The following is a 26,345-nucleotide window of genomic DNA, read 5'->3' as shown; positions in this document are numbered from 1 at the left end:
AGAGGTCTTCCAGGTGGTATGTCAATTTATTTAGATACAGTATTTGCATAGTTTTACAACAGGCTACAGAAATAGAATCAACGTGGAGAAAAATGTAATTGTTGCTCTTGCTTCACTGCCTCCCAGAATGATATGCCTCACAAGTGAAAAAGAGGCTCAACAATCACACTGAAATGCAAGTACAATATTTATATTCCAATTGATTTATTTTATAACTAAATGGTAACAAGGAGAAAGTAAACAATGTTTCAATAATAGAACTGTGACACATTTTTATTTTTGTTTGATTTTGTAAACAAGTAGTTTTTAAGTTAAGTGAAAGTTGGTATGTGCAGGACAAATCAGATTCCTGAAAGGGGTACTGTAGTCTGCAAAGGTTGAGAACCACTGACTTACACCATAAGCATGTACTCAGGTTGACTAGCCCTTCCTGCCACTCATGCTCATACAGATACACCCAGGCTAGCTCTCATCATGTGTATCTCCTTGAGCAGGAATTTATTTCCCTTTGTATTGTAAACAAACCCAAATCTGTAGACAACTCCAGTGCTGCTGCTGCTCATGGCTTTCCTAAGCTGCAGCATTCTGAAAACTGACTAGTACTGTACATTTTCATTGCTGCTCCTCATAACGCTCTAGGTGAGGTTTTGGGGCAATAGAAGAACAGACAGGAATCAGGCTAATTTCATAGCTTTCTCAGGCAACGGCACTATGAGCAGCATCAGGCACTGGAGCTATCAACTCTGAAGATTTCATGACTGTATGAATGTACAGCAGACAGTTGTTCTGCGGTGACATGGTTAAGGCAGGGACAGAATATTGGAGATTCAGCCTCATAGTTATGAGGAGGCTCTGGGATGGGAAGAGGGATTGGTCCTTTTTTCCAGCAGCCAGAAGAGCAATGGGTGGAATGAGCACTGTTCAAATTTACTAGAAACCTGTTAGCCAGAGCCTGATACAAAAGACTGGAGCAAAGTCCAGGAACAGTGCTTAAGATTTTAGCACCCTTTCTTTTCTCCTCAGCTAAGGAGAAGGGATGTGTCAGTAGCCTTTTTCAAGCTGCACTTTGGTGAGGAGGATAATTCTTAAACAGTTGGGTTTCTGGTAAATTTCTTTCAAATCTTGCAAGTGTCTTGGTGTGAAGAATGTGTATAAAGAGGTGGGAATGGGGTTAAGAATAGGGGTTGGAGGAAAAGATTTCTGAGGATAAACTAGAAAAGAGAAGTACGGTATGGGGGAAGATGGGGCAAGGAAAGACACAGTATGAGGAAGTTGGTAGACAATAAAACATAGATAAAGAAATAGAGGATAGAAAGGGGCAAAGAAGAAAAGACCTGAAAATAAATGAGGTCTGGTCTACACTACAAAGTGAGGTCAACGTAAGTTTGTGTTGCGTCAACTTATTTGTGCTTGTGTCTGCACTCAAATGTCTTCTAGTGCTGTAAAAGTCCCATTATGGTGACACAGTAATTCTGCTTCCTCAAATGGCGTTGACCCATGTGGTTGATGCAATGCAAATGTAGACACTGTTACCTATGTTGACCTTAGCAGACCTCCAGCAGCTGTCCCAGAGTGCCCAACAGTGGCTGCTCTTGTCACAGTTATGAACTCCGCTACCCAAGGGTCTCAGAGCCCAGAAGTCAGCCATCCTGCCCAATGCCCCTGCATATTTTTGAAATGCCTTTTCCTGACTGCCCAGTTTGGTGGGCACACCCAACAGCTCTCCCTTGTGTGGAACTGCCCAACTGACCATGCCAACTAGACACGTACCTGGAGTAGACTGGAGATATTGGATCTCTTGGGCCTGTGAGGAGAAGAGGTTGTTCAGCTGCAGCTATGGGCTAGTCATCCAAATAGGGACATCTGTGAAAAGATTACACAGAGGATGCAGGTGAGGAGTAGAACAGGAATTTGCGACAGTGCTATGTGAAGGCAAAGCAGGAGAAATACCACAAGGTCAGGGAGGACAACAGTTGATCTGGTGTCAAGACCATTCTTACAATTAGCTGCATGCCATACTTGGCAGAGACCATACCAGCACCTCACTGTGAATGCCTCAGTGGAACCAAGCACAGACCTCTGCTGTGAACAGTGAGGAGGAGGAACACCTGTGGGGATGGCTAGCTATGCCACAAGCCAGGATCTGTTTGAGAGTCCGTCACAGTCTAGCCAGTCCCGCCAACCAAGCATGGATGAGCCTGATGAAAGGAAAGGAATCTCAGGTAAGTGTGTGCATGCATTCTTCCTTAAAAGGGATAAACGTGAAGATGGCACACAACTCAACTCCAACTCAACATCCAGTTAGCAGGAAATGGATGTCCACACTGTTGTTACTCCCATGAGAAGGGGTAGAGGTACATCAGAGGTAGCTGTCTGCTTTTCATTCCCTTTTGGGGTTAGGTGAGGGGAGAGCATGTGGAACAGTTTATGTACATAGGGATGTCCTTTATGTCCTCTGGAGAGATCTTGATGAAACTTCCATGGAGGTACTCTGCAATTCTCTCCTGAAGGTTTCTAGGGATGGCTAGTCTTATTTTTTTCCTCCGCAGTAGGACACTTTGCCATCCATTCTGTGATAACTTTGGCAGTCACCATTGCAGGAAACAGGCTGGTGGCATATGGGATTGATGGCTTTAGGATGCTAGCAGCAACTGTGCTTTTTGTACCTTTGTGACCCTTGAGTGAGACACCAGCTAAAATCACAACTGCCTATGGAAAAACGTCAGCACTTGGTGCTATGGCTTTATACTTGTAACCATGGAAACAGGGCCAAAATTTTATTATTTTACATGACCAAACAATTCCCTCCTCATTTTGTCACCTTGCTCCCTGGTGAGCCATACTCACCAGGGCTGCAGTTGGAGAACTGTGCTATGCAGAGGCACTCCAAAGCTGAAGTGTCAGTAAGCGTGTCTTATTTAAACTCCTATGGGAATAAGGGAAGAGAGTTCTGAAACTGATCTTTGGGCTTCCTTTGTGACTGTAAATGCAATGATACATTTGTCTGTTTTATCTGTTGCTTCTGCAATTGCAGCTTTGAGAGGTCCCCGGTCTAGAACATCTGACCCTGATAAGAAAGACGCTAACTAGAGGGGGCATAGTCAAGATCCTGCAAGCCAGGGATGCATCAGACTATGAAGAGAGGGCCGGGGGAGGGGTAGAGAGTGGGTGAATATAGGAGGCAGCCTGGAAAAAAGTCCCAGCAAGAAAAGGAGAGGGACATACACCAGGACATAGTGGGGCTTCTGAGGCAGCAAACACAAGTGCTGGAGATCTGTGTTGATCAAGCATTTGACTACTGGACCTCTTGCCTTTGCAGACAATGGAGATCTCCATTGCAGCATTTCTACACCCTCCAACATTCCACGGAGCCTCTTGGGCTGCATCCCTACCACTCCTCACGGGGGGGACAGTAAGGAAACCTTCAGCATCACATATACTGACCTGAGAGCCACGACTGGTGTATGTTTGGCAGAAATGGACATGAATGTTTTCTGATGTTCTAATTCTAAAATCCTGTTCTGTTAATTTATTGTTTGCAATGGCTGTTTTTTAATTACACACTGTTTTTTACGCTATTTTTGGTATGTAACTTATTTTTTGGCAATAGTCATCTTTTGACTTAACACATGCTACCATTCCCTAGCGTTACTCAAAGCACATATTATTTGTAGTGGAACATGACAACAGAACTCATTGATTTAGTTAGAAACAGTGTTAGAATTATAAATGTACAATAAGCACTGCATAATTGACAGAATCATTAAGTCAGTGTGATTTTCATAAATGTACACCAAATGTTACACAATTCCTAGCAGCCCCCAATACTTCAGGACTGCATTAATCACCATCCAGTGCAGCACCTTACTGTAGTTGACTGTTTTAAAGTGCTCTTTCAAGGCCTCTCCCAGCTGCATAGCTCTGTGTTGAGCTATTCTGATAGCCCTTGTTTCTGGCTGTTCAGTCAGCAGACAGCTGCTCCACCTCTGCTGTCCCACTCTGCAGCAACTCTTTCCCTCTTTGCCACGGAGTTAGGATGCAGAACACAGAAGGGAGCTATAACCACTGGGATATTTTTCTCACTGAGATCCAGTCTTGTGACTAAACACCGCCAGCGCCCCTTCAATCTGTTGGAAGCACATTTAGCTGTCATTCAGCACTTTGAAGAGTCAACTACCAGCTCAGTCAAGGTGGCCAGGATATGGCTTGCTTAATTTTTTTAGCATGTGCAGTCGTCTAGCCAAGCGATGACATCTTCAGTGGCATGATGCAATTCTTCTAGGCCACCGCTGAACCTAGTCAGCAGGCATTCATTGACGGTGTGCGTCATCGTCTGTGTTGTGCCACAGTTGCACAAAGGGCTGTCATGAAGGCCCCAGCGATACTGGTTGGCTGCACAGAGACCTTGCCCAGTCTGGAACCTGTTCAACAGGGACCATTGGCAACAGAGCAGGTCAAAACGAGGTGGCAAATTGTGAGGTCGGCAACAAGGGATTGGTTGGAGATTATAACAGGTATCCATTCCTCTCACCAGAGTGTTTCTGCCCTAACATCCTGGCATGGCGGATGAGACCAGAATGGGCGACGTGATGGCAAACGTGCAGCTGTTGACTTAAAAAAGTAATTGTGCAGCGGCAGGCTTGAGTTGGCGTGTGCTTTCTCCAGTAACCTGTCAGTGGCAGCCTCTCATCTGATAGGAAGAGGAGCAATATTGCTCAGAACTGGAAGCCATCGGAATGGAGTCGGACGCAGGGTGCTGGAGATGATACGCGTGGCAGCCTGTAACTGCGTATCCATCAGTTTGGTGTGTGACGATCGACTCCAAACTGCTGGGCAGTACTCACCACTGAATGCGAGGTGGCAAGAGCTGACATTCGTAAAGTTGGAGCATGAGCACCCCATGACAAACCTGCCAGTTTGCTAAGAAGATTGTTGCTTGTCTTAACTTTAGCTGCTGTCTTCTTCAGGTGGACATGGTAGTTCTGTGTGCGGTCTAAGGTCACACCTGGGTAGACCTGTTCTACTTCATGCTTTACCTTCTGGCCATTAAGATATGGCTTAATGTGCCAGATGGGTAGGCTGAGTCCCGCAGGCTCGCTATTGACATTTCAGCATTGCAAGTGGTAATTTTGCTAGTTGGAGGAAAAAATGCAACTTCCTGTACAGTCCTGTGTTCTTAAAGATGCGAGTGTCACGCGCTCTCTGACCAGCTGACGATGTTGGTGAAGCATCCCCTGTGATCCACCAATCCTTGCATAACCATAGAAAAGTAGGTCCTTTCTGTTGATGTACTCGGCGTAGTATAATATGGGATCTCCACACGTTAGGATCTCCATAGCTGCAAATCAATTCAGTGTCCTGCACATTGCCTTGAGTCACAGTCCTGCACAGCAGGATACAATTAATGTCCCTGTACACTTCTATGACAGCAGCCCTCACTGTTGATATTTCAACTCCAAAATTTCCCACTGACTGGTAGCAATCTGTTGCTGCAAGCTTCTACAATGTGATCACCACTTGCTTCTCAGCTGTCAATGTAGCTGTCATTCTGATGTCTGCTCTGCAGGGCTGGCATGAGCTCAGCACACAGATCCAGGAATTGTGACCTTTTTGCATCTGAAAATTCTGCAGCCACTGCTCATCCCAAACCTGCATTATGATGCAGTCTCATCAGTCTGTTCGTTTCTTGGGCCCAGAATCAGTGCTGTACCACTGGCAGCTTCTTTGTGCAAGCTGCCAACAACCTTGAACTGCTTTTTGCTGTGTCCCTTAACAGTCTGTCCTTAAAGAAATTGTCATGTTCCCCCATTGTTGCAGTACTTCCTGCACTCTGCAAATATCGAATGATTGTTTGTGGTGTTCATGACAATAGCACAGAGCTGTGTGGGCTCCATGCTCCTGTAAGAAATGGCAGACAGTGACAAGTGCCATGTGGTTTTGTGGGATTTTAAAAACAGGCATGAAAATTATGTGGATGGTATTATGTGATGGAGAGAATTGCATAATGGGAACTTGACTCCTTGCTCCAGCTTTCCTTCATAACTTGTATGTGCCCCACAACAGATTGCCTTTTGGGAATTTTCACATTGCACTGGAGGGTTGGACGTGGTCCTCTGAGATACGTACCCATAGTTAAGGCTACAATTTTGGCACAGGTATTTTTTTAAGTCATGAACAGGACATAAACAATAAATCATGAATTTGCTGAAGTCCAAGCCCTGCTGCCTGGAGCTGAATTACTGGAATTTTCAAAAAGTCAGAGATCTTGTAAAATCACAGAATCCGTGACCTCCATGACAGATTAGTAGCCTTACTCGTAATACACCACACCTTGCGTCGACACAAGTGTTGGTGTCATTAGGCATAACTCTAGGTAACTCAGGAGGGTGGAAAACCACAGTGTTAATGAAGCCTTTCTGTACTAGGCCTGAATGGACCAAAGTTATTTTATGCTTATCCAGAGTGCCTCCATATTAAACTTTAGTTGAACTCCCAGGTTAGAATTAAGAATGGAATGTGTAACTGCTCCTTATCAGTGCAACACTGAAAGCCTGTTTGTATCTGGCTTAGGGAAAGGGGGGGGAGGCAAAGTAATAAATCCAGAAGTAAACCAACCTAACAGCCTTGAAAAGTTACTAACAAGATGAATTGTTTGCTGTCAAGGATGATTTAATTACTAACTATACAATGTGTCTATTATATAGGAGGGGGAGGAGAATAGTGGGGGGGTAATGAGGATGCCTAGCTGAAGTCATGTATAAGAAGAGACACACCGCTTATGTCTGTGTGCAGGATTTGAGATTGTAATGTCTCCCTCGCACCTTATTTGGGCTCAAATAAACTTTTTTTTCTGCATTCTCCACCTTGGTGTGTTTATTGGAATAAAGCACACCGGGCAACGAACCACTGTTTGCTGCCTCAGGCCTTTTGGGCCGGCAACACAAGCACTCCTGGTGAGTATGTGCAGCACCGAAGTGAGCACCAAGTACGTGCATATGCATGGGTAATATACTAACCGTGGCAACTTACGTTGACCAAAGTTGATAGTATAGATGTAGCCTCAGTAAAATATACACATGATCTCTTTTATAGGAAAAAGAGGAAAGAAATGCAAAAGGAAAAAAGTATAATAAAAATGAGCTGCAGAAAGTTCAGTAAAAAGATATTTTCAAAAACTGACAATAAGTTGCATTCTGCTAGCCAGCAAGCAATAACTGTTTTAGTCCCTTGGAATTGTAAAGGTATAAATGCCTCTCGGATTTTCTCATGAGGGATTTAAAGTGCACTGGGTTGGGCTTATGTAGAACAACGTGGGATTCCTGTGTAAAGGGTACTACACTGACTGTCGCCATTCTCCTCTGCCAGTTGCCTCTACTGGGTAAAGAATAATCTTGTTGAAGAACAAGGTTCCGCTCGCCTTTGGTATGTAGCACAATACTAATAACTGACTACAAGAAATTCATCTGCTGTCTTTTTGTTCAGACTCCTTGGTATACAAAGTTTACTATGGGACTAGGTTGTCCTTATTGTCCTCTTGACACAAAGTAAAAGAAGAATTTGCTATATTAGTGTAATCTTCTTGTAAAAAAAGTTGAAAATTTCAGTTAGCTCTTTAGAGATGTTGCAGAGAGAGAACCCACTTTTTAAAAAAAAAATAGTATTGTCTTGTTTTGTATTGTCTGAGCTTTTAATTTCAAGTTATAAAATGGTGGTGATGCATAATTCTATTGGTGGTCCTGTGAAGTGTGCTATATTTGGAAATAAGTTACTTATTTACCTGTTTGTACTTTTCGTTTGTTTCTTTCTGAAAATCTGTAAAAAATTATCTCAAAACATTGAGAACAAAGCAGGCCACATTCTTTCTTCAGATTATCTTTTTAGTGAAATGGTGCTCATGTGAAGGCAGATCCATACTGTAATGTGTGGGTGGGGAGGGCTGCAGGAGGAGGAAGAGAGAGATGTTCTGGCATCTTAATACTGTAACTGTAATTGGGTTAGTATGGGAATCATACAGGTTCAGACCTATGAAAGCACGGAGGAATTGGCGTGTGTTGCTCAGTTTAACCTCTGCCAGTGTATGTAAATGTCCATCTCCTAGATGAGGAAAGTTGTTTGTTTGTTTTTTTTGTTTGGCAGGCAGAAACTGAACTTGCATTTGCGTTACTTTAGTTCATTCACTTATGGTCTGTCTTCTGCTCTCTTACAGTCACTTTGTCCCACATCACACAGCTGGTTCTCAGTCACAACAAGCTCACAAGTAAGTACATTTCTTGGTGGCTAACACTATTTTCTAGTTGATAGAAGCCTCATTGCTACCACTTGAACAGCATTCAAAAGTTGCCATTGGTTGTTCCATTATATTATTTATTTAGCCTCAATTAGGCTATGCTGCTTAGACATGGTGGCAAGGCCCTTGTCCTAAATAGATCATCTAAATAGTTGCAGTACAGAAAATGGATGAAGAATGTAATTTAGCAGTGATGTTCAGCAGGTCTCCCTTTTTTTTTGTATTTTTGTTTTTCATTCTCCATTTCTGAGGATAAAATCTTTAACTGTAATCTTATTTCCAATCCATTCATTTAAAATTTCTTCTTCTTCTTTTGCCCTGTCTGTACGCTTCCTACATCTCCAGAAGTCTTTTTTTGTAAAATATATTTGCTTTGTTTGATTAAATGTGAAATACTACAGTGACCATGCATGTGCAGTGTTAAATATCTTTGTTAACTTCTGTTGATTTTTGTGTGGGTTTTAAAACAAGGAACGAATTAAAGTCTAAGTTTGTCAATGTATAAAGACCTGCAGTGTTGCAAACTTTTGAGGGAAGGTACTGCATCTTTGTGTCTGTACAGAAACCTAGCACAATCAGGGTCTCGATCCTTTGGATGTTTCAGTCAAATAAGTAGTAAATCAGTACTGCTGTAGCAGGGGCGGCTCTAGACATTTCGCCGCCCCAAGCAGGGCGGCATGCCGTGGGAGGCGCTCTGCTGGTCGCTGGTCCCGCGGCTCCGGTGGCCCTCCCGCAGGCGTGCCTGCAGAGGGTCCGCTGTTCCCACGGCTCCGGCGGGACCAGCGGACCCTCCGCAGGCATGCCTGCGGAAGGGCCACCGGAGCCGCCTGCCGCCCTCCTGGCGACCAGCAGAGCGCACCCTGCGGCATGCCGCCCCAAGCATGCGCTTGGCATGCTGGGGTCTGGAGCTGCCCCTGTGCAGTAGGGTTCAAGTGACAGAAAAATCATGATAGTAACTTAGCCGTCTTAAACATGCATTTTCCTGTCATGGGGGGGGGAATGTCAGACTATTTCAGGGGTCATTGTAGGTAGAGGAGAGCGTTGTGTGTAGAAGGAAAGCCGCAGGACCCCAGACTCACCCCGCACTCACACCCCACAAATGTTCTGCCTTATCTACAGTTAAAATTAGGTGGCTGCTCGGAAGTCACTCTACTTCCATACTGTTGTGACCCCTGATGTGACTTGCTCTGGGAGCAGCTCACGTGTACAAGAGTGCAGGTTCAGATGGCATTTTGCCAGTCCAATCTAGTTTTCTTTACTCCTTTGGTACTCAGCTGGGCCTTCTGAAGGCACTATTGTGCATCCCTCCCGCTCCCAGGTATTTGTACTCCATGGAGTGTGGGGATGGGGAATTCAAAGCTGCTGTGTGGTGGAGGAAGGTGGAGTCCACGGAAATAGAGTGGATGGGAAAACACAACTGCCAGGGAAGGAGGACAAGAGAGAAACTGGATGGGAGGGGGGGAAAAAGGGGAGATGGTTACTGTGTTCACACTTGAATGGGGGATGAAGTGCTGTGTCAGTCCGTTGCAAGGGGGTGCTTTAGCATAGTGGTTCTCAACCAGGGGTATGCCGAAGTCTTCCAGGGGGAACATCAACTGATCTAGATATTTGCCTAGTTTTACAGCAGGCTACATAAAAAGCACTAGCAAAGTCAGTACAAACTAAAATTTTGTACAGACAAAATAAGAAACTAAGCAATTTTTTAGTAATAGTGCACTGTGACACTTATCTTATTTTTGTCTGATTTTGTAAGCAAGTACTTTTTAAGTGAAGTGAAACTTGGGGTACAGAAGATTAATCAGACTCCTGAAAGGGGTACAATAGTCTGGAAAGGTTGAGAGCCACTGCTCTAGCAAAAAGAGGCTGAAATCACTGTCACAAACCCTTTAAATTGTCTAGCTCGTTGAATTTCAGGAAAGTCTAAATTCTTCAAAAATCTCTTAAGGGTTATGTTTTTAATACCTAGGATTTGCCTAAAGGAAAGTGTGGTGTGTGGGGTTTTTTTATAGATGAAAAGGGGATTATGAGTTAAGGGCTGTGAGGATGATGTAATCAGTTGTGTTATCGTAGCATGTAAAGGATAAACATATTTTGAATGAGTACAGTTATATTGTATTTTTAAGATGTGGCATTAAGTGGTGTAAAGGAATAGCTGTGAACATGGGTGCCAATAGGCAAGTGTATAATTGCTCTAAATTTTTAGTGGGACATTTTGCTCATAGCTAGTATATTAAGAGAATCACAGAAACTTGAGTCTTGGTCATATCTTGTCCTCCATATCTTCCTGCTTCTTTTATCCCTCTTCTTGCGTTTCCCACCTGGAGCCCAAGGAGATATCAGTATTCTTATATATCCCTTGACCAGAGACTTCATGCCCACTGACATGTGAAGACAACAAAGGAACTTTCCTCAGACCCCTGTTTCAAGAAAGGCACCATGCCTCACAGTGGAATTTTCCCTTTATGCCATAGATAGCTGATGAGTAAGGGTGCGAGTTTGTCACGGGGGTCATGGAAGTCACGGATTCCATGACTTCTGCAGTAGCCAGTGCACCTGGCTCAGGGGCAGCTCAGGCAGTCCTTGCACCAGCCGCTGCTGGGGCAGTCTCGAGCCCCCATCGCGCTCCCCCTCCCATCCAGCAGTAGAGTTTGGGTATCAGAGGGGCACTGGATGGGGGCCTCCCCGGAAGCGGCAACATCCCCCTCACTCAGCTACTAGGCGGAGGCATGGCTAGACAGGTCTGCGGGCTGCCTCCGCCCAGAGCGCTGGCTTTGCAGCTCCCATTGACCTAAAGATATCAATAAAATGGGGTAAAAGGAGTAGATTATTGTCTTCTACCAACTCCGACTTTTAAATCAAAGGGTTGTATGAATATTAAGGGATGAGTGTCCATTCTTCCATTTAAGGGATGCTGTTGACCTGTTAGACCCTAAAATGTTTCTTATAGGAAGGTAAAGGCCAAGAATCTTCCCCAGCGGGGTACAACTATATTCTCCAATGTTGGAAGTTACCACTCTTTTTTAAAAAGAAAAATAAATGTTGAGTTGAAATAGTGTCTCCCTTTAAAAAAGGCCAAATTTCAAATTCGTTTTTTTGTATCTGACACCCTTGACCTAATCCTTTAAGCAATATAATTAATTGTCTTAGTAGATTGTTCTTAAAATGACTTGGGAAAACAGTGGCAATGACACTTGATGTGTTCCACTAAGGTCATATTAGCATCTTTTACTAGTTTTCTGTCATATAAATGAATGTACTTGCTTCTGTTTTTCTACTGTCTGTAGTAAATATGTCCATTTGATAGAGTAAATATGTATAAAAGGTAAGAGGATGTGCATATCCTTCTGCAACCAGTATCTTATTTTGCCAATCAACACTACTAAAATTAAGCAAAGCTTCATTAAGGTCTGATAACGCCATTAAATCCCATTACACTGATTACACTGCTCTGAATATTTTTACTCTCAGCAAGTTTCCCTCTTGCACTGTTAACTTCTTAGTGTGCCATTCACATTGCTAGTAAGTTTGCATTTATCTTCCTATAAATCTTTCTTTATCAGAGGTATGCAAATCTACATCCTATTGATTGAATAGCATTGGTTGCTTGGTTGAATCATTTAGGGCTTGTCTGCATGGCCAGTTAAAGTGTAATAAGCCGGGGGGTGAATGCACAGCGCACTAGCATGCTGTGCACTAACTGGCTGGACCCTGCTACTGCACGCTAAAAGTTCTAATCTCCAGTAGAGGTCTATGCAGCCCTTAAGTGCATGGCAGGCTAGTGTGCTGTTCATTCACACCCTGGCTTGCCGCGCACTAACTGGCTGTGTAGACATTCCTCAGTAAATGTACACTGATTTGGAACAATCGCCATTCCAGTTTCAACTTGCCTTGCCACAATCTTTAGTAGAAGGGGAGAAAAAGGAGGTATCTGGCCCTCCTCTGGCTATAGGTCTGTTGGGCCAAATGCCTTTCAGGTTTAACTCATGCCTTCAGTGGTGTTACACTAGTGATTCATTTAGCTAACTTTGTTATAACATGTGAAAACACTGATGTAAAACAGACCTTGTTTCTACTGTATTGTCCTTTTTGTTTCTAGCCATAAACCTTGTCCCTTACTGTACAATATTCACTTTAATTAGGTGTCTAGTCCACTAACCCTGTACAATTTGACTTATCTAGACTTCTGCTTGAAACTGTTCTAAGACTGTCTGTAAATGTTCACTAATAAGTGAAACTGAGAAGCAGGTTTAAAACCTGGGCATGACTCTAGATATAGTTTCAAGGGAAATAACCTGAGCTAGTTAGTTAATGTTTCTTCTATCTGGTAATCCTGTAAATGAGGAGAGTCAAAACTCTGGTAACCCTGTAAAGATCACAAGTGTTGTCATAGTATCTCTAAAAGCTACTTGGAAGAGACCAGTGCCAGCAGCAGTTCAGTCAGTGCTCTCCCACCTAAATTGATCATGCAGTGCAGATGTACCACATGGGTACTCCATGCTTGTGATGCATTCTGCTCCATTAAGTGCCCAGCAGCCTAGAACAACATGAAGCTTCTGCAGGGCAGTGGAGTTCTGTTCCAAAGGAAAGCTTGAATATTTGCCTCTAGGAGTTTCTGATCAAAGCAGGATTATAGTTGAAGAGATTGGAAATTAACCTAAATTCACACCTCCATAGCAGCTCTGAGACGGCATGGTCGTGATTTGGGGAAGAGTGAATGAAATTTTGGATATCCAGGAGGTAAATTGGGTGGAGAGAAGAAATATTGTGAGCTGCTGTGGGCTGGTAGGACTTCTAAATGCTAGGCTTCAGCAGGAAATGGAGAAAGAAGGGGGCATAATCAAAGAGGAGGTTTACAGGGAGGACGGGGGGTTAGGTAGGTCTAATAAATTTATTTCATTTGGGTTACTAGTTACCTTGTTTCTGAGGGAAGAGCTTCAAAAGGCGGGCCTAAAACAGCTGCGTCATAGTAGACTGGAGAAAGGAGTACCTTTTCTGGGCCTCAACTATAGTCGGTGGATCAGATACAAAGATGTATTGTGGACCCTTTATGCCATTTGGACATCATAAAGAGGCTGCTAATCTAGGTGGAACTAGCACCTGGGGAATACTTCTGGCATAAAGATGTGCCACTTGCCATCTCCCTTTATAACCCCTGTGTTGGCTGTATGTCAGAAAGGTGAGGGTATGGTTAGTGCCTGGTGCTCTGTTTTACAGTGGAGAATAACCAGATTCTGGGGACTGTTACCACCAGGTGTAAGGGAGTGGAGCCCTGGAGCTCTTTGGAGGGAGAGGGTCAATCAGAATCTGGTAATTGATAAAGGAGAACTGTGGACTATACCAGTGGTTTTCAAACTGCGGGTTGTGACCCAGTATTGGGTTGCAGAATATAAGGCACTGGGTCGCTGCAGATTTGGTCAGCACTGCCGACTGGGCCGTTAAAAGTCCCGTCGGCAGTGCTGCCTGGCTGAGGCAGGGTAGTCCTTACCAGTTCTGACACCGCGCTGCGCCCGGAAGTGGCCAGCAGTAGGTCAGGCTCCTGGGGCGGGGGGGACATGGAGCTGCCCGGAGCACCAGCTCCACTCCCGGCCAATGGGAACTGCGGGGGGCGGTGCCTGTGGGCGAGAGCTGCGCGGAGCCACTTGCACACGTCCGCCTAGGAGCTGGACCTGCTGCTGGCCGCTTCTGGGGCGCAGCGTGGTCCGCAATGCTAAGGAAGCCTGCCTTAACACCCGCACTGCACTGCTGACGGGGAACCACCTGAGGTAATCCCGTACCTCAATCCCCTGCCCCAGCCCTGAGCCTCACTCCTCCCTGCACACCAAACCCCTCAACCTGGGCCCCACCCCAGAGCCTGCACCCTCAGCCCAGAGCCCTGACTCCCTCCTGCACCCAACCCCTGGCTCCACTCTAGAGCCTGCACCCAGCCCAGAGCCCCCTCCCACTCTCAACCCCTCATTTCTGGCCCCACCCCGCAGCCCTCATGCCCACATCCCAACCCTCTGCCTCAGCCCTGAGCCCCTCCCACAGCCCAAATCTCTCATCCCCCAGCTCTGTTGGGTCGCAGGCATCAACAATTTTCTTCAACTGGGTCTCCAGAAAAAGTTTGAAAACTGCTGGACTATACAGAAATCTTTAACAACATCCTAATATAGACATTCATTGTTAACATTCATGTTTCTTAAGGCGTAAGTGATTTTAATGAATCAAAAACACTTCACCAAAGCAATTAGAGGGAAAGTATGGTGAAAGGTTTCCAGAGCCTTGTAATCATTAATTAGCCCCAAACCTCAAAGTTCCATAATTGGGAAAAGTCCACCTTTAAAACAGGTTTGAGTCTTAAGTGTCTTCTCAGTTAGTAGTAATGAAGTTAAAAAACAGATGAAGTTGACAGTATCTCTTCAATACGTGTAAGCTATCTATATAATGATATTAAACATATGTGTTTCACATGAGGAAGATCTATTTTAGGGACATAGGATGGGTCACAGTTAACTAATACATTTGTTAGCGTGCAGGTAACTTATCACCTTATTGTAAGTAGACATTTTATATCAAATTTAGGTCAAATTTTGGACCCAATCTGCTTAAAGAAGTTGCTGCCTTAGACACACAGGCTCTTCTAGAGCCTGTTTAAGGTAAATCCAGTTGGTACCTCAATAATACTGCAACTGTTTTGGTTTGCTTTTCTATTTTGTGCTATTTCTGTTTTCTTTCGGAATCTCTGAATCTTCCTGCCGTTTCAATAGAAGTGCTGCTTTTAATAGATGTTGTCTGATTTGCCCATTAGAGGTCACTGTTGAGATACCTATTTCTTCAGTTTTCTCTTGAAAGAGAAGCAAACTGTTGTGTGAACAGTAGGAATTTGTTACAGAATATTTGCCTGTAGACCCTCAGACAAATGGAGGTGCTGATCCCTTGGAAATCTTAGACATAGTCTTGCATGGTGTCAAGCATCAGGTAACTCCCTTCTCTTCATGTGTCAGTATAATGCCTGTATCTGTAATTTTCACTCCATGCATCTGAAGAAGTGTGTTTTTACCCATGAAAGTTTTTATGCTCAAATAAATCTTAGTCTTTAGGGTGCCACCCGACTCCTTGTTGTGTTTTAGATATAGTCTGTAGACCACAGCTTGAAAACCACTGCTGTAGATGAGTGACAGCCTCACCTCATCCCCTGGTGACCTCACCTAAGTTTCCCAAATAAACTCCATGAAGGGTTTTTCTAGTCCAATCACAACAGCAGTCCTTGGGATCTGTCTTTTTTTCACTTTAAGTTCAAAACTAAACACACACATGTTCCCTCCAGTCTTCAGTGGGATACAGCCAGGGCTGGCTCCAGAGCCCAGCGGGGCAAGCACCCGCCTGGGGCGGCCCTTTCCCGGGGGGGCGGCAGGCTGGGCCGGCGGACCTGCCGCAGTCATGCCTGCGGGAGGTCCACCGGAGCCCCGGGAGCAGCGGACCTGCCGCAGGCATGACTGCGGAGGGGATGCTCGGCCGGCGGCTCCAGTGGACCTCCTGCAGGCATGACTGCGGACGGTTCGCTGGTCCCGCGGCTCGGCTGGACCTCCCGCAGGCATGCCTGCGGCAGCTCAACCGGAGCCGCCGGACCTGCGAACCGCCCGCAGCTGCGGGAGGTCCAGCCGAGCCGCGCGACCAGCGGACCCTCTGCAGTCATGCCCGCGGGAGGTCCGCTGCTCCCGCAGCTCCGGGGCGCCTCCCGGGCATGACTGCTTGGGGCGGCCAAATTTGTAGAGCCGCCCCTGGATACAGCCCAAACTCCCCTCCTCTGGACAGAGTCCTTCCTGCCTTAGGCTGCTCCCAGTCCTTCCTAGTTGGAACAATTCCCCTGGTCTCATGGTCTTCCTTGCAGGAGCCTCTCTGCAGCCCTGCAGTTTCACTACACCCTCCTAAGCTTCCTCCCCACTCCATTGCAGCCACCTTCTGATCTTTATAGGAAACTTCTTGTTTTCCCTAGTGTGGGGCTCATGATGTAATCAGGATTGGCTTGGCCCTGCGCGCTCCAGCCCCGAGGGCAAGCCACCCTGTTGCAATTAACCTGTTGCATGCTGACCTGCTCCTACACTTGAGTCTTCAGTAACTAGTCATCTGAAACTTCTCTGCTTTCTTTCCTTTTATCTGCTCTCTGACTCTTGTTGAGTCCCTCCACTGTGGTCTTTCTGCATTTCTTGTTTTATAATCCCCTCCTCTTCCCTTGTCACCGCTGAAAAGTCTTCTGTTTTGTATGCTGTCTGTAATCCCTCCACCTGTCTCCTTGATTCCACCCCCTCCTGAATACTAAAGTCCCTTAATCACTTTCACCTTCTTTCTAGTCCTTCTCACTCTCTTGCCTCTGGTTCCTTCCTTTCATAATACAAGCAAGCTCTCTGGTCTCGATACTAGGAAAGCCATCCCTTGACCCCACTTGCCTTTCCTGCTACTGTTCACTTCTGAACTAATGTGCCATTCACAACTACTTTCTTGAGATGCACTCAGATTTAATCTTGGCTCCCTTCTGCCTGCTCCACTCCTTTTGAGATGGCTCTTGTCAAGGTCTTTTTCATTCCTGTTGTCTTTGATATCATTCCTGCCTTCTCAGTATTTTGTCATCTTAGTCTTTCATGACATTCTTCTCCCTGAGCTTTACCTCTATGGACATTTCTTTGGCATCTTTCAATGGATCTTTCCATGAAGCTTCACTGGTGATAATTTGTTGTCCTTGCCTATTGGTACTAGGGGTTGGCTCCAGTGTTGCTACACTGATGGCAGAAATTGAGGCCAATTCTAAAAGTAGGAAAGGACTTTGCCAGCATGTACCTAGCATTGTGGGACATCGGTCCAGTTTGGGCCTCTGGGGTGGCACCACAATATAATTTATAAACATTGGAGAATGCAGTTGTATTTGTGACACAAGGCTCCATCAAAAGGAACTGCGTTTTTATCAATGCAGTATGCAGTGGTATGCTTTGTGGGGGTAGCAACTAAATTCATATGCTAAACTTTAAGTGTGTGATGTCTCAGTTTTGCTGAAAATTGCAGGTTAAATACTATATTAGCTTTTTGTGTTCATTGCACTAAAAGAAAAAACTTGACCCTGTGATGTGGTACAGATGGTAGAACTTTCACTTTTATGTATTTATTTTGACATGAAGCAGGAGCTTGTAGAAAGAAACAGATGAATGGCACACATGTGAAAGAGTATTGGGTTCCAAGGATATAAAACTACCCTAATTTATACACATAAAAATTAGACGCAAAATACGTCAGTAGTAAATTTTCATGCACATGGTATGGAACCTAAGCTGATTACACGTCACTGGGAAAGAGGTGTATGATGATATTTCCTATGTATTTACTATTATCATACTTTCTGACCTTTTCAGAAAACTTTAGTTTGATATTCTCGTTGCAGATGCCCTTTCTAAAAATCAAAACTTCAGACACATTAGTTCAGTCCTACCTTTTTTTGTAAGTCAGTATAAAATCTAAATATTTTCCTGATTCTGTATTCAAGTACACCTGAAGACGGATTTATGTAGTTTCACAGGCAGCTATTTAGAATCGGCGTGTAGTATGATAAATATGTTTACAGTAAACACAGAACTTTCTCTCCATCTCCATGTGTATGTACAGGTTATAGAAAAAGTATACCATTGAAAATCCTAATATTGTCATTACAGAATATTTTGAGTTTCCCACTTCAAAATTAGTGGGAGTTCTCTGAGTAAAGTGTTTCAGGATTGAGCCTTTTATATATAATTTTGTAAATAATTGTACAGGTACATGAAAATCCAACCCTCAACCTGTTTAAAAAAAATATATTAACTATGGGCTGGAGCATTGCCCTTTTTTTTTTTTCCTCCTGCAAAAGGAGGAGCTGAATTGCAGAGATGGAGTGTGTGTGTGGAGAAATGTACCACCTTGTGCTATTTTCTCCCTCCACTCTTCATTTCCTATGGTTACCCCTTTGAGAGCACACTGCAACAGCCAGGTTCTGTGAAATAGGAAATGCCATACCAGATTCATTTCTCAGTACTGGAAGTTCAGGATACCCTATAAAGTATAATTACACAGTAACCTGTGTTTTCCTAATCACAGGTAGTGAGTGAGTGGTTGTGGTAGGACCACTCTCCATAGCATGGTTTCCCATGGCCATATAGAATATCTGCCTTATGTAGTGAAAAGCCTTCTCAGCCCCCCTAAACAGGGGTGGTGTCAGCAGTATGCAGGGAGCCATTGACAGTATGTCTTATGAAAAACTGTACTGCTATGGAGGTCAGGAGAAGTAGTTTGAGACACAGGCCATATTTGGAGAGCCTGTGATATGTGGGTTTGGAACCTGAATTCCCTTTCAGGCCCACAGGAGGGTCGAGAGAAGGACTCATGACATAGGGATTCAGCAGCCCTGGTCTAATCATTGTTTTCACTGAGGTTTCTCTCTTCTGTGTGGTGCTGAGGACATCCTGGCTCTGTTCTGTAACCGTGGCAAACTCTGCTAAATGGAAAAGGTGTGAGCTGTTCCTTTACCGTATATAGGTAAACCAAACTATAGTACAATAGCAAGTACAACAGTGAGATTCTTCACACAGGTTCTAACCCTGATCATAGGTCACAGAAAATTACCAGAAATGAATGCAGAAAAGCAAACTAAACATTATGTACCATGTATTCTGGTGTCTCATAGTTTTGCTTTCTTCATATTCCAAGGTTCAAAATTCTACAGTAACCAAATGCTGTCTGAAGACATAATGAATATGTAGTTGCCTTTTTAGATGTGGATGTAGTAGCTGAAATGCAAACAACCTTGACATGTAAGGAATGACCTTCACCATTTACTCGGGCCCTGGCACTCCTGAGTTTCTAGTTATTCCCTCTTCTATTGACTATTTGTCATGCCTTGTGCTAAAGGTTTTGTATATGGCATATAGAAAATTAAAATATGGGCAAAATATGCTAAATAAGTAGTGGCATGAAACATTGGAATTCAGTGTAAATGTATTTATAACAAGTAGGGTTGATTTATAGCTTTTTTTCAAGACCATTTGTCAGTTTACTGTGCAGTCACATGAAACATTGTCTCTTAAAAGGTCACGTTTAAACTATTTTTGAGATCTGACAGGTATCAGTTGAACAATGTGTAGTCTGGTAGTACTAGTGGTTAGTGATGTGATGCTAAATTAGTTGCCTCTGGTGGAGTCTTAATGTTAAATTGGGATTTATTATTAGGATTCCATGATTCCTTAAATAACAACATGACTCCTGGTGGGTCCTTCCCCACACACTCTCTAGTTCAGGGGTGGGTAAACTTTTTGGCCCAAGGGCCACATTGCGGTTGCAAAACTGTATGGCGGGCTGGGTAGGGAAGGCTGTGCTTCCTCAAACAGCTGGCCCCCGCCGCCTATCCGACCCCTCACCCCCTATCCAACCCCCCTGACTGCTCTGACCCCTATCCACATCCCCGCCCCTTGATGGGCCCCCCAGGACTCCACGTCTATCCGGTCCCCTCTGTTCCCCATTCCCTGACCCCTATCCACACCTCCACCCCCTGACAGGCCCCCCTGGGACTCCCACGCTTATCCAACCCCCCCGTCCCCTGACTCCCCCCCCAAACCTCTGCTCCCTGTCCCTTGACTGCGCTCCAGAACCCTCTACCCCTTATCTAACCCCCTGGCCCCCTTACCATGCCACTCAGAACAGCATGTCTGGAGCCAGACACGCTGCTGCTCTGCTTGGCAGGAGTGCGCAACCCCGCTGCCCAGGGTGTTGCCTGTGCAGCAGTGTATTGTATTTAATGTATTTTCTAGCGCAAAGGTAGAAATATTTCTACCCTAAGCTATAGAAGCAGTTGGGGAATAGAGCAGAAACACCTTTATTTCTCCAATAACTTAAATGTTTTCAGAATAACATAAAATAGAATAGAAACAGCAATTACTCTCCCCCCTCCCACAAAAAAAAAAGTTGTATAATCTTGTCAACAAAAACATACAGCTGCCACAACCACTTGCTGTTAGACAATGTACTTTCCACACTCATTTCTTTTGGCAGTGTCCCTAGTACACAGCTGTTCTCTTCAAACTCTAACAACTTTTTAAGCATTCTTCTCAGAGCCCAGTTTGTTTTTGTCCTTTCTTCTGCCCTTCACTAGATGGCACGTTATCCCCAGGCTCTTGCATGCCATTCCTATGTTCTCAGCACTTCCCAGACCCCAGCTTCTAAATTAAAACTGCTTATTGATGTATTGCTTTGTTAGCACAGAAGCAAATCATTGAACTATAGTATAATTTATAAAATATGTTCCTAAAAGCATTATGGAAACTGCAGTGTTTCTATGGAAAATTGCAGAAACAGTTCAGCTGGTTTCTGTAAAGAGCTGAAGATTAGGGAATTAGGAAGTATCTTGGTTTTAATTTGTTCAATAAGATTCATCCTTTTTGGGGGTATAAATTACATAGTGGAATCTGCATTTGTATTGTATATTAGATGACAGGGACTCTTTCTTCCTCTCTTCTGTAATGCACCAAGCATGTTGTCAGTGCTCAATGAATATTTTTAAGAATAAAACTGCATTCACCCTTTGCTAATTCCCCTCACCTCTCATTTCTGGGAAATAGATTTTCTCTCTCAGTAACTGAAGTAATCTTGTTCAATGAATCAAAACAAGATTCCAGCTCTTTAAATGCTGTGTTATGGGGTGCACAGAATTCATTATCTGTTGTTTAGAACTTGAAATCTCAAGTTCTAAAGTGGGGTAAGGGGATATTAAGGAGCTGGGAGAGGGAACTCTTCAGGTCTGATGCTGTGAATCTTTACTTGGCTTCAGTGGAAGTACTCATATAAGGGACAGGCAGTGGTTTTGTAGGATCAAGCCCCTTAATCATGTGACCCATGAGTTTAATTACTGTAGAAGAGGTGGGAGTAATAAGTGGTTTCAAAAGTCTTGTATTGAGCTATCTTTTAAATTGTTTTTAGCAATGTATAAGTAAAGCAATTTAATGAGAAACTGAGGTATAACCTTATAAATCTTAGTGCTATTTGTTGTCAGAAAGAATAATCCTAATAGCTCTTAGAGAAAAATATTCTCTTGAAATCTTTAAAGGTTTGGAGTACTACTGAACTTCAAGTTCTTAAGTACCACATAATTAGTTAACTAACTAATTATGCATGTTCTCAAATAAAACTAATGAATCACTGTGAAAAAACTAATGACCCATCTTTGCACATAAAGAGGCTAAAAACTATGAATGTGGCAGTGAAAAGACTAATCTTATTTTTATATACTTAAAATTCTTAATTCACTTATGGCCTGATTTGAAGTCCTTTGAAGCCAATGGGAAGAACTTGAATCAATTCCATATGTACAGACATCTAAATAATCAGTTTAGTCATGCACTGTTTTATGAATAGACAAATGTTATATATAGTACTTTTCATGCAGCAAAAGGGCAATATTTGTACATTAACCTGGAATAAATAAATTTTTATCTGGAGTGTTTGTTCTTAGTTTACATAACAAGAGAAGGGTTTTTCTTGTTGAGAGGCATATCTATTTACTAAATCCCTTCAACTATACAGACTGCCTTAAAGATGGGTATTGATTTTAGTCTAAGCTGTCTCTGAAAAAAATCTGTATTTTTAGTTTAACAAATGTAAGATATTTTGACGTGGTAAGAACAGCTTTTATCCTTAGTGAGTATAAAAAAAATTTGTTTGAAACTTCTGTAACTTGTATAAACATTAAAATATTTTATATATGTAGAAGAATGAGACTTGCCAATGTGAGAACCTAATTAAAACCCCAATCTTAGACCCCGAGTGTTTACATCTTAATTTTAAACATGTGAGGAAGTCCTCTGTACTTCGTTAGCTTTTGAGGAATCCTTAAGTGAAGCACTTGAGTAAATGTCAGCAGGAGTGGGTACATGATCTACAAAGATCATAGGGACTTTTTCACTCCTGTAAGTCATCAAGTTCTGCAGTACTGCCATGATCACCATATAAAACAATAGATATCCATTGAAACGAGCCCGCTATCAGAGTGGGATTATTGAAAACAAAAGCAATCTGAGAATATTGTTCACCTCAATCTCTGCACATGCTAGCCAGACACGTGTTCTCTTGTTCCCTATTCTTCTGCGTCTCCATCTCTCCTGGGCAGTCCTTGCCTGCTTGGGGCTCTGATCTCAGTGGCAGCTCCTGATCCCTCTCCTGTTAGTGGCTCTTGTCTCACTGTAGGCTAAGATGGTGGCTGCATCTTAAGTTGTAGTGATGCTGGCTCTTGATCTCTAAGACAGAGGTTTCATTTATTTCCCTTCAGTAGTGGTTTCCTAATAGAGGCACTTATATTGGTTCCTTCTGTGGTCTCTTCCTCATTGTATATTGGAGGTTGAACACCTCCAGAAGCACCTGGAAATGAGGAGCAGCTAGTCCCATGTGACAGGTGATTTCTGTGCAGGCCACAGCTTGAGAGCCAGTAGGCTATATCATTTCATTAGAAGAGATAATGCAATGTCTATGTGGAGAAGCCATATCAGAACCCTAGAAAAATCACTTTCCCAAATAAACTCATAAGTTTAACAATAGCGTCTGCCAACCCCAAAAATACATCTTAACTTTTGGAAGACTGACTCTTTCTTCTATGATACTGAAATACGCTGTACTTGAAAACATGCCAAATCATTCTCCTATAAAGTTGTCATTGACTTCAGTGGGAACAGGAGCAAGCCCATTGGGTCTTAACTTCTTTCAGTGGCCTTTGTTGAACTTCAGAGCCAACATTATTAGCTGGACAAAGTGCCTTAAGTCTTGGCTAGGAGGAGGGATTTAGCTCGTGTTACAAAGAACCTCTTATGGCTTGTCTACAATTCCTTGTCCCAACATTTTTTTTTCAGAGGATGGTAATTTATTTTGTAGTGCCCACAGGTGTGTGGCCTTCACAGAAACATAGAAGACAGATACCTCCTATTCCAGAATGATGGACTAGTCAGTACAATCTGACCAGCCAGCTCTATTCAGGCTACTGTTGATCCATGGACCATAGCTTATAAATCCCTGTTCTAGGCCACTTCTGCTCTCATGGAGTGAGGCCAGTTCTGATATGGACAAGTTAAATCCTACTACTTCACATTTCAGCCAAAGAAGATATACCTTCATATTTCTTGGGAGTCTTTGGGAGCACTCGAAGCTGCATAATGCTTGTCATTGTGGGAGAGTTTTCTTTCTCCAAAATTAGGCTGGGCATGGGCTTAACCCCCAAAGTCTATTGAGCTGTTGTGCCAGCTGCCATAGAAATAGCATGTCAGCTCAATCAGTTGGTAGGATATATTTCCTTTGTTCCCCATGTACTTATCCATACAAGCTTTCAGAATGGCATGTGAGGGAAGTAAAATGTTGGACAACAAAAAATTTATATCTCAATGTGAAATCAGTAGGCTGTAGATAGACTATCTCAGAAGCTCATTTTATGTCTACACTGCATTTTTAAAAAAAAAATCCCATGGCTGATCTGTGCCAGCTGAGTTGGATGGGGACTGTAAAATTGCAGGGTAGACATTTGGACTTGTAGGCCTAGGCTCTGTGACCCTTCCCCCTTGTAGGGTCCTAGAGCCCAGGCTCGAGCCTGAATATCTACACTGCAGTTTTATAACCCCCCAGCCTGAGCCCCACAAGCCTGAGACAAGGCCAGCTGCTAGCTTGTGCTTTATTTTGTTTTCTTTCTACTCTTTTTGGAATAAAGATTTTAACTGTATTAAATTGCAAAATTTTTCAGCTGGTGCTCTTAAATGGTCTCAGTAAAATTGTTGCTTCTAGATTTTAAATTACTTGGGCAAAAGTTTTGCAAGGAAGAGACCCATTTGCACCTTCAGCAATGGTACATACTTGCATCTGAACTGGTGGCTTAAGCAAACTGCATGTAGTCTTGTTCAAGGATTAAATCCTAATGCTCTTTCCCAGAAGAACATCAGCACCTTATTTCCTTGTGTTCTTGCTCCTTGGAGTCTCAGGCCTCTCTGAGAGTGTCTATACCATCCTTCAATGGGATGTGTAGCACTGCATAGGGGCTGGAAAGAGAGCTTTTCTTTAGAAGCTTCTGTTCCTCTGAGGCACGCTCTGACCCTGCTGAGAGGTCTGGCTGGAGAGGCTGAGAGTGAGTTGGGAAGATGGTGCTCCCTAGTGCCACTCCATAATGATAGCCTGGCTTATATAGTGAGTCATTAAATACATTTCATGTGATTGTGCTGGGAGCTATGTGGATGGGCATTGTCTGTTATGCCATTTACAGAAGACGTTTTAAGAAATACTTTGCACACAATAATACAAATGGTCAGCAACAAACTTACTGACTCAGGAGGCCAAGATATACACACAGTTAATCTTTGAGTGATTGGACATTTTCATTCCACAATAGATGTGTGTGTGTGTGTGTGTGTGTGCCATGTGCAGTTCTTGAGGATTTTTCCCTCAGCAGCGCTTGTCAGGGCAGTATGAGCCTTGCGCCACTGCATGCAGGTATAAAGGGCTGTGCTGTTCCCAATTCCTCTTCCCAGTTTTTCTACTGCCTGTGACTATTGTTGGAGCTCTGCTCTTTGTATCTGCAAGTCTTCCCTCTTGTAGCGTATATAGTACCTGTAGAGTGTTGTAGTCAGAGCAGGAATCTGGTCTTGTGGGTAGAGCAGGCATCCAGGTTTGGGAACAAAGCCGAGGGTCAGCACCACAGTCAACTGCCAGTTACCAGAGCCAAGGGTCAAGCCAGAGTCAGAACCAGGAATCAAAGCTGAGCGTCAGAGCTGAGGACAGATGCCAGAGCCAAGGGTCAAATCTGAGTCGGGGTCAGAAGTCGGAGGCCAAGATTGGAGCCAGGATTGGAGGTGAGGCAAGGATCAAGCACTGAGCAGGAGGATGGTGGGAATAGAAGTGAAGGCAGAGGTGAGCAGGAGCTGAGCAGGAATCAGAAACAGGGTTCAGGAAGCAGGCAGAAGCAAGGTGCAATGCAGCCACAACAGGAAACCACCTTGTAACTCGGCCAAACGTTCTCTGCTGCCTCCTGGCTTAAACAGCATAGTTGGACTAATGAGTGCAGTCCGGCAATCCTCCAGTCAGAGCTCCTGTGGGTGGTGCCTTGGCTGGGGCTATAGTCCTAATAACGTCTTAGCCCAGTGGGTTTCAGTAGATGCTGGGTGAAGGCCAGGATGCGTCTGCTGTCTAGGGGATCCCAGGCCTCGGTTCAAGACCCAGGACATCACATCAAGTTAGAGTTTAGTCTAGCGTAGTGTGTCTGTACATATTTAGATATAGGAATACATTTAGGATAATTTTGTAGAATGGGGTCCCAGGGGTAACAGGCATGGTACTGGACTAAAGCCTTATATTCCTGGCTTCAAGGCTAGTTGCTCATATAACAAAACTATGCCAGAGAGTGACTCTGACTGCATCTCACTATATCCAGGAGAGGCACGTATGAGTGGTAAATGTCACATTTGTAGAGTTCAAACCCAGACTGAAAAAGGACAGGGTGGCCAGACTCAAGTACCTGCTCATGGAGTCTGCGCTTTGCCTGTCTTCAGAACATTCCCACTCAGAATGGATATTGGCACGTCTGAGTTGGTTTGGAGTGTTCCCACTGTTCTGACAGAATCCAGAGGCAGATTCTCATCACGATACCTAAGGAGAGACAACTTAAGTCTCTCCAAGACACAGTACTGTGGCCTTTGAAGATTAACGTGAAGGTACCGTGCAGAGACAAGAACGCAGAGGTGCACTCAAAAAGAGGCAGACACAGTCCAGAAACCAGGAAGGATTGCTTTTTGGTACCACAGACTCAGGAGCCCTTTCCAGGGCTGTCTACGCCCAAAGTTTTCGAGGCAGCCAGTGTGTTGCTTAACCTGTTTGGTGCCAGCTTCTTCTAGTGTTCAGGAATCTCGCCTGGTACTGGGATTGGAAGCGCATGCTTCTATGGTTCCTGCTCCAGCCCCAGAGTAGTGTTTGCTACCCGTGGCTTCTAAATTTGCTGCTCCTCTATCTACGGAGAACCTAGTAGTGATCTTGGTGGTACCCTATCTCCAGA

General features: G+C 44.0%; 1 protein-coding gene across 1 annotated transcript in view; it reads left to right on the top strand.

Annotated features, from left to right (window-relative positions):
* Positions 1-26,345, top strand: part of RSU1 (Ras suppressor protein 1) — a 203,154-nt gene that overhangs the window by 19,911 nt on the left and 156,898 nt on the right. Inside the window, exon 3 of the mRNA XM_045008255.1 lies at positions 8,207-8,257. Coding sequence (XP_044864190.1) covers positions 8,207-8,257 — 51 coding nt within the window. The remainder of the gene's footprint in view (positions 1-8,206; positions 8,258-26,345) is intronic.

The sequence above is a fragment of the Mauremys mutica genome, chromosome 2, assembly GCF_020497125.1.
Source record: "Mauremys mutica isolate MM-2020 ecotype Southern chromosome 2, ASM2049712v1, whole genome shotgun sequence".
Lineage (NCBI taxonomy): Eukaryota > Metazoa > Chordata > Testudines > Geoemydidae > Mauremys > Mauremys mutica.
The sequence above is the reverse complement of the archived record's forward strand: the minus strand, read 5'-3'. Positions and strand labels throughout refer to the sequence as shown.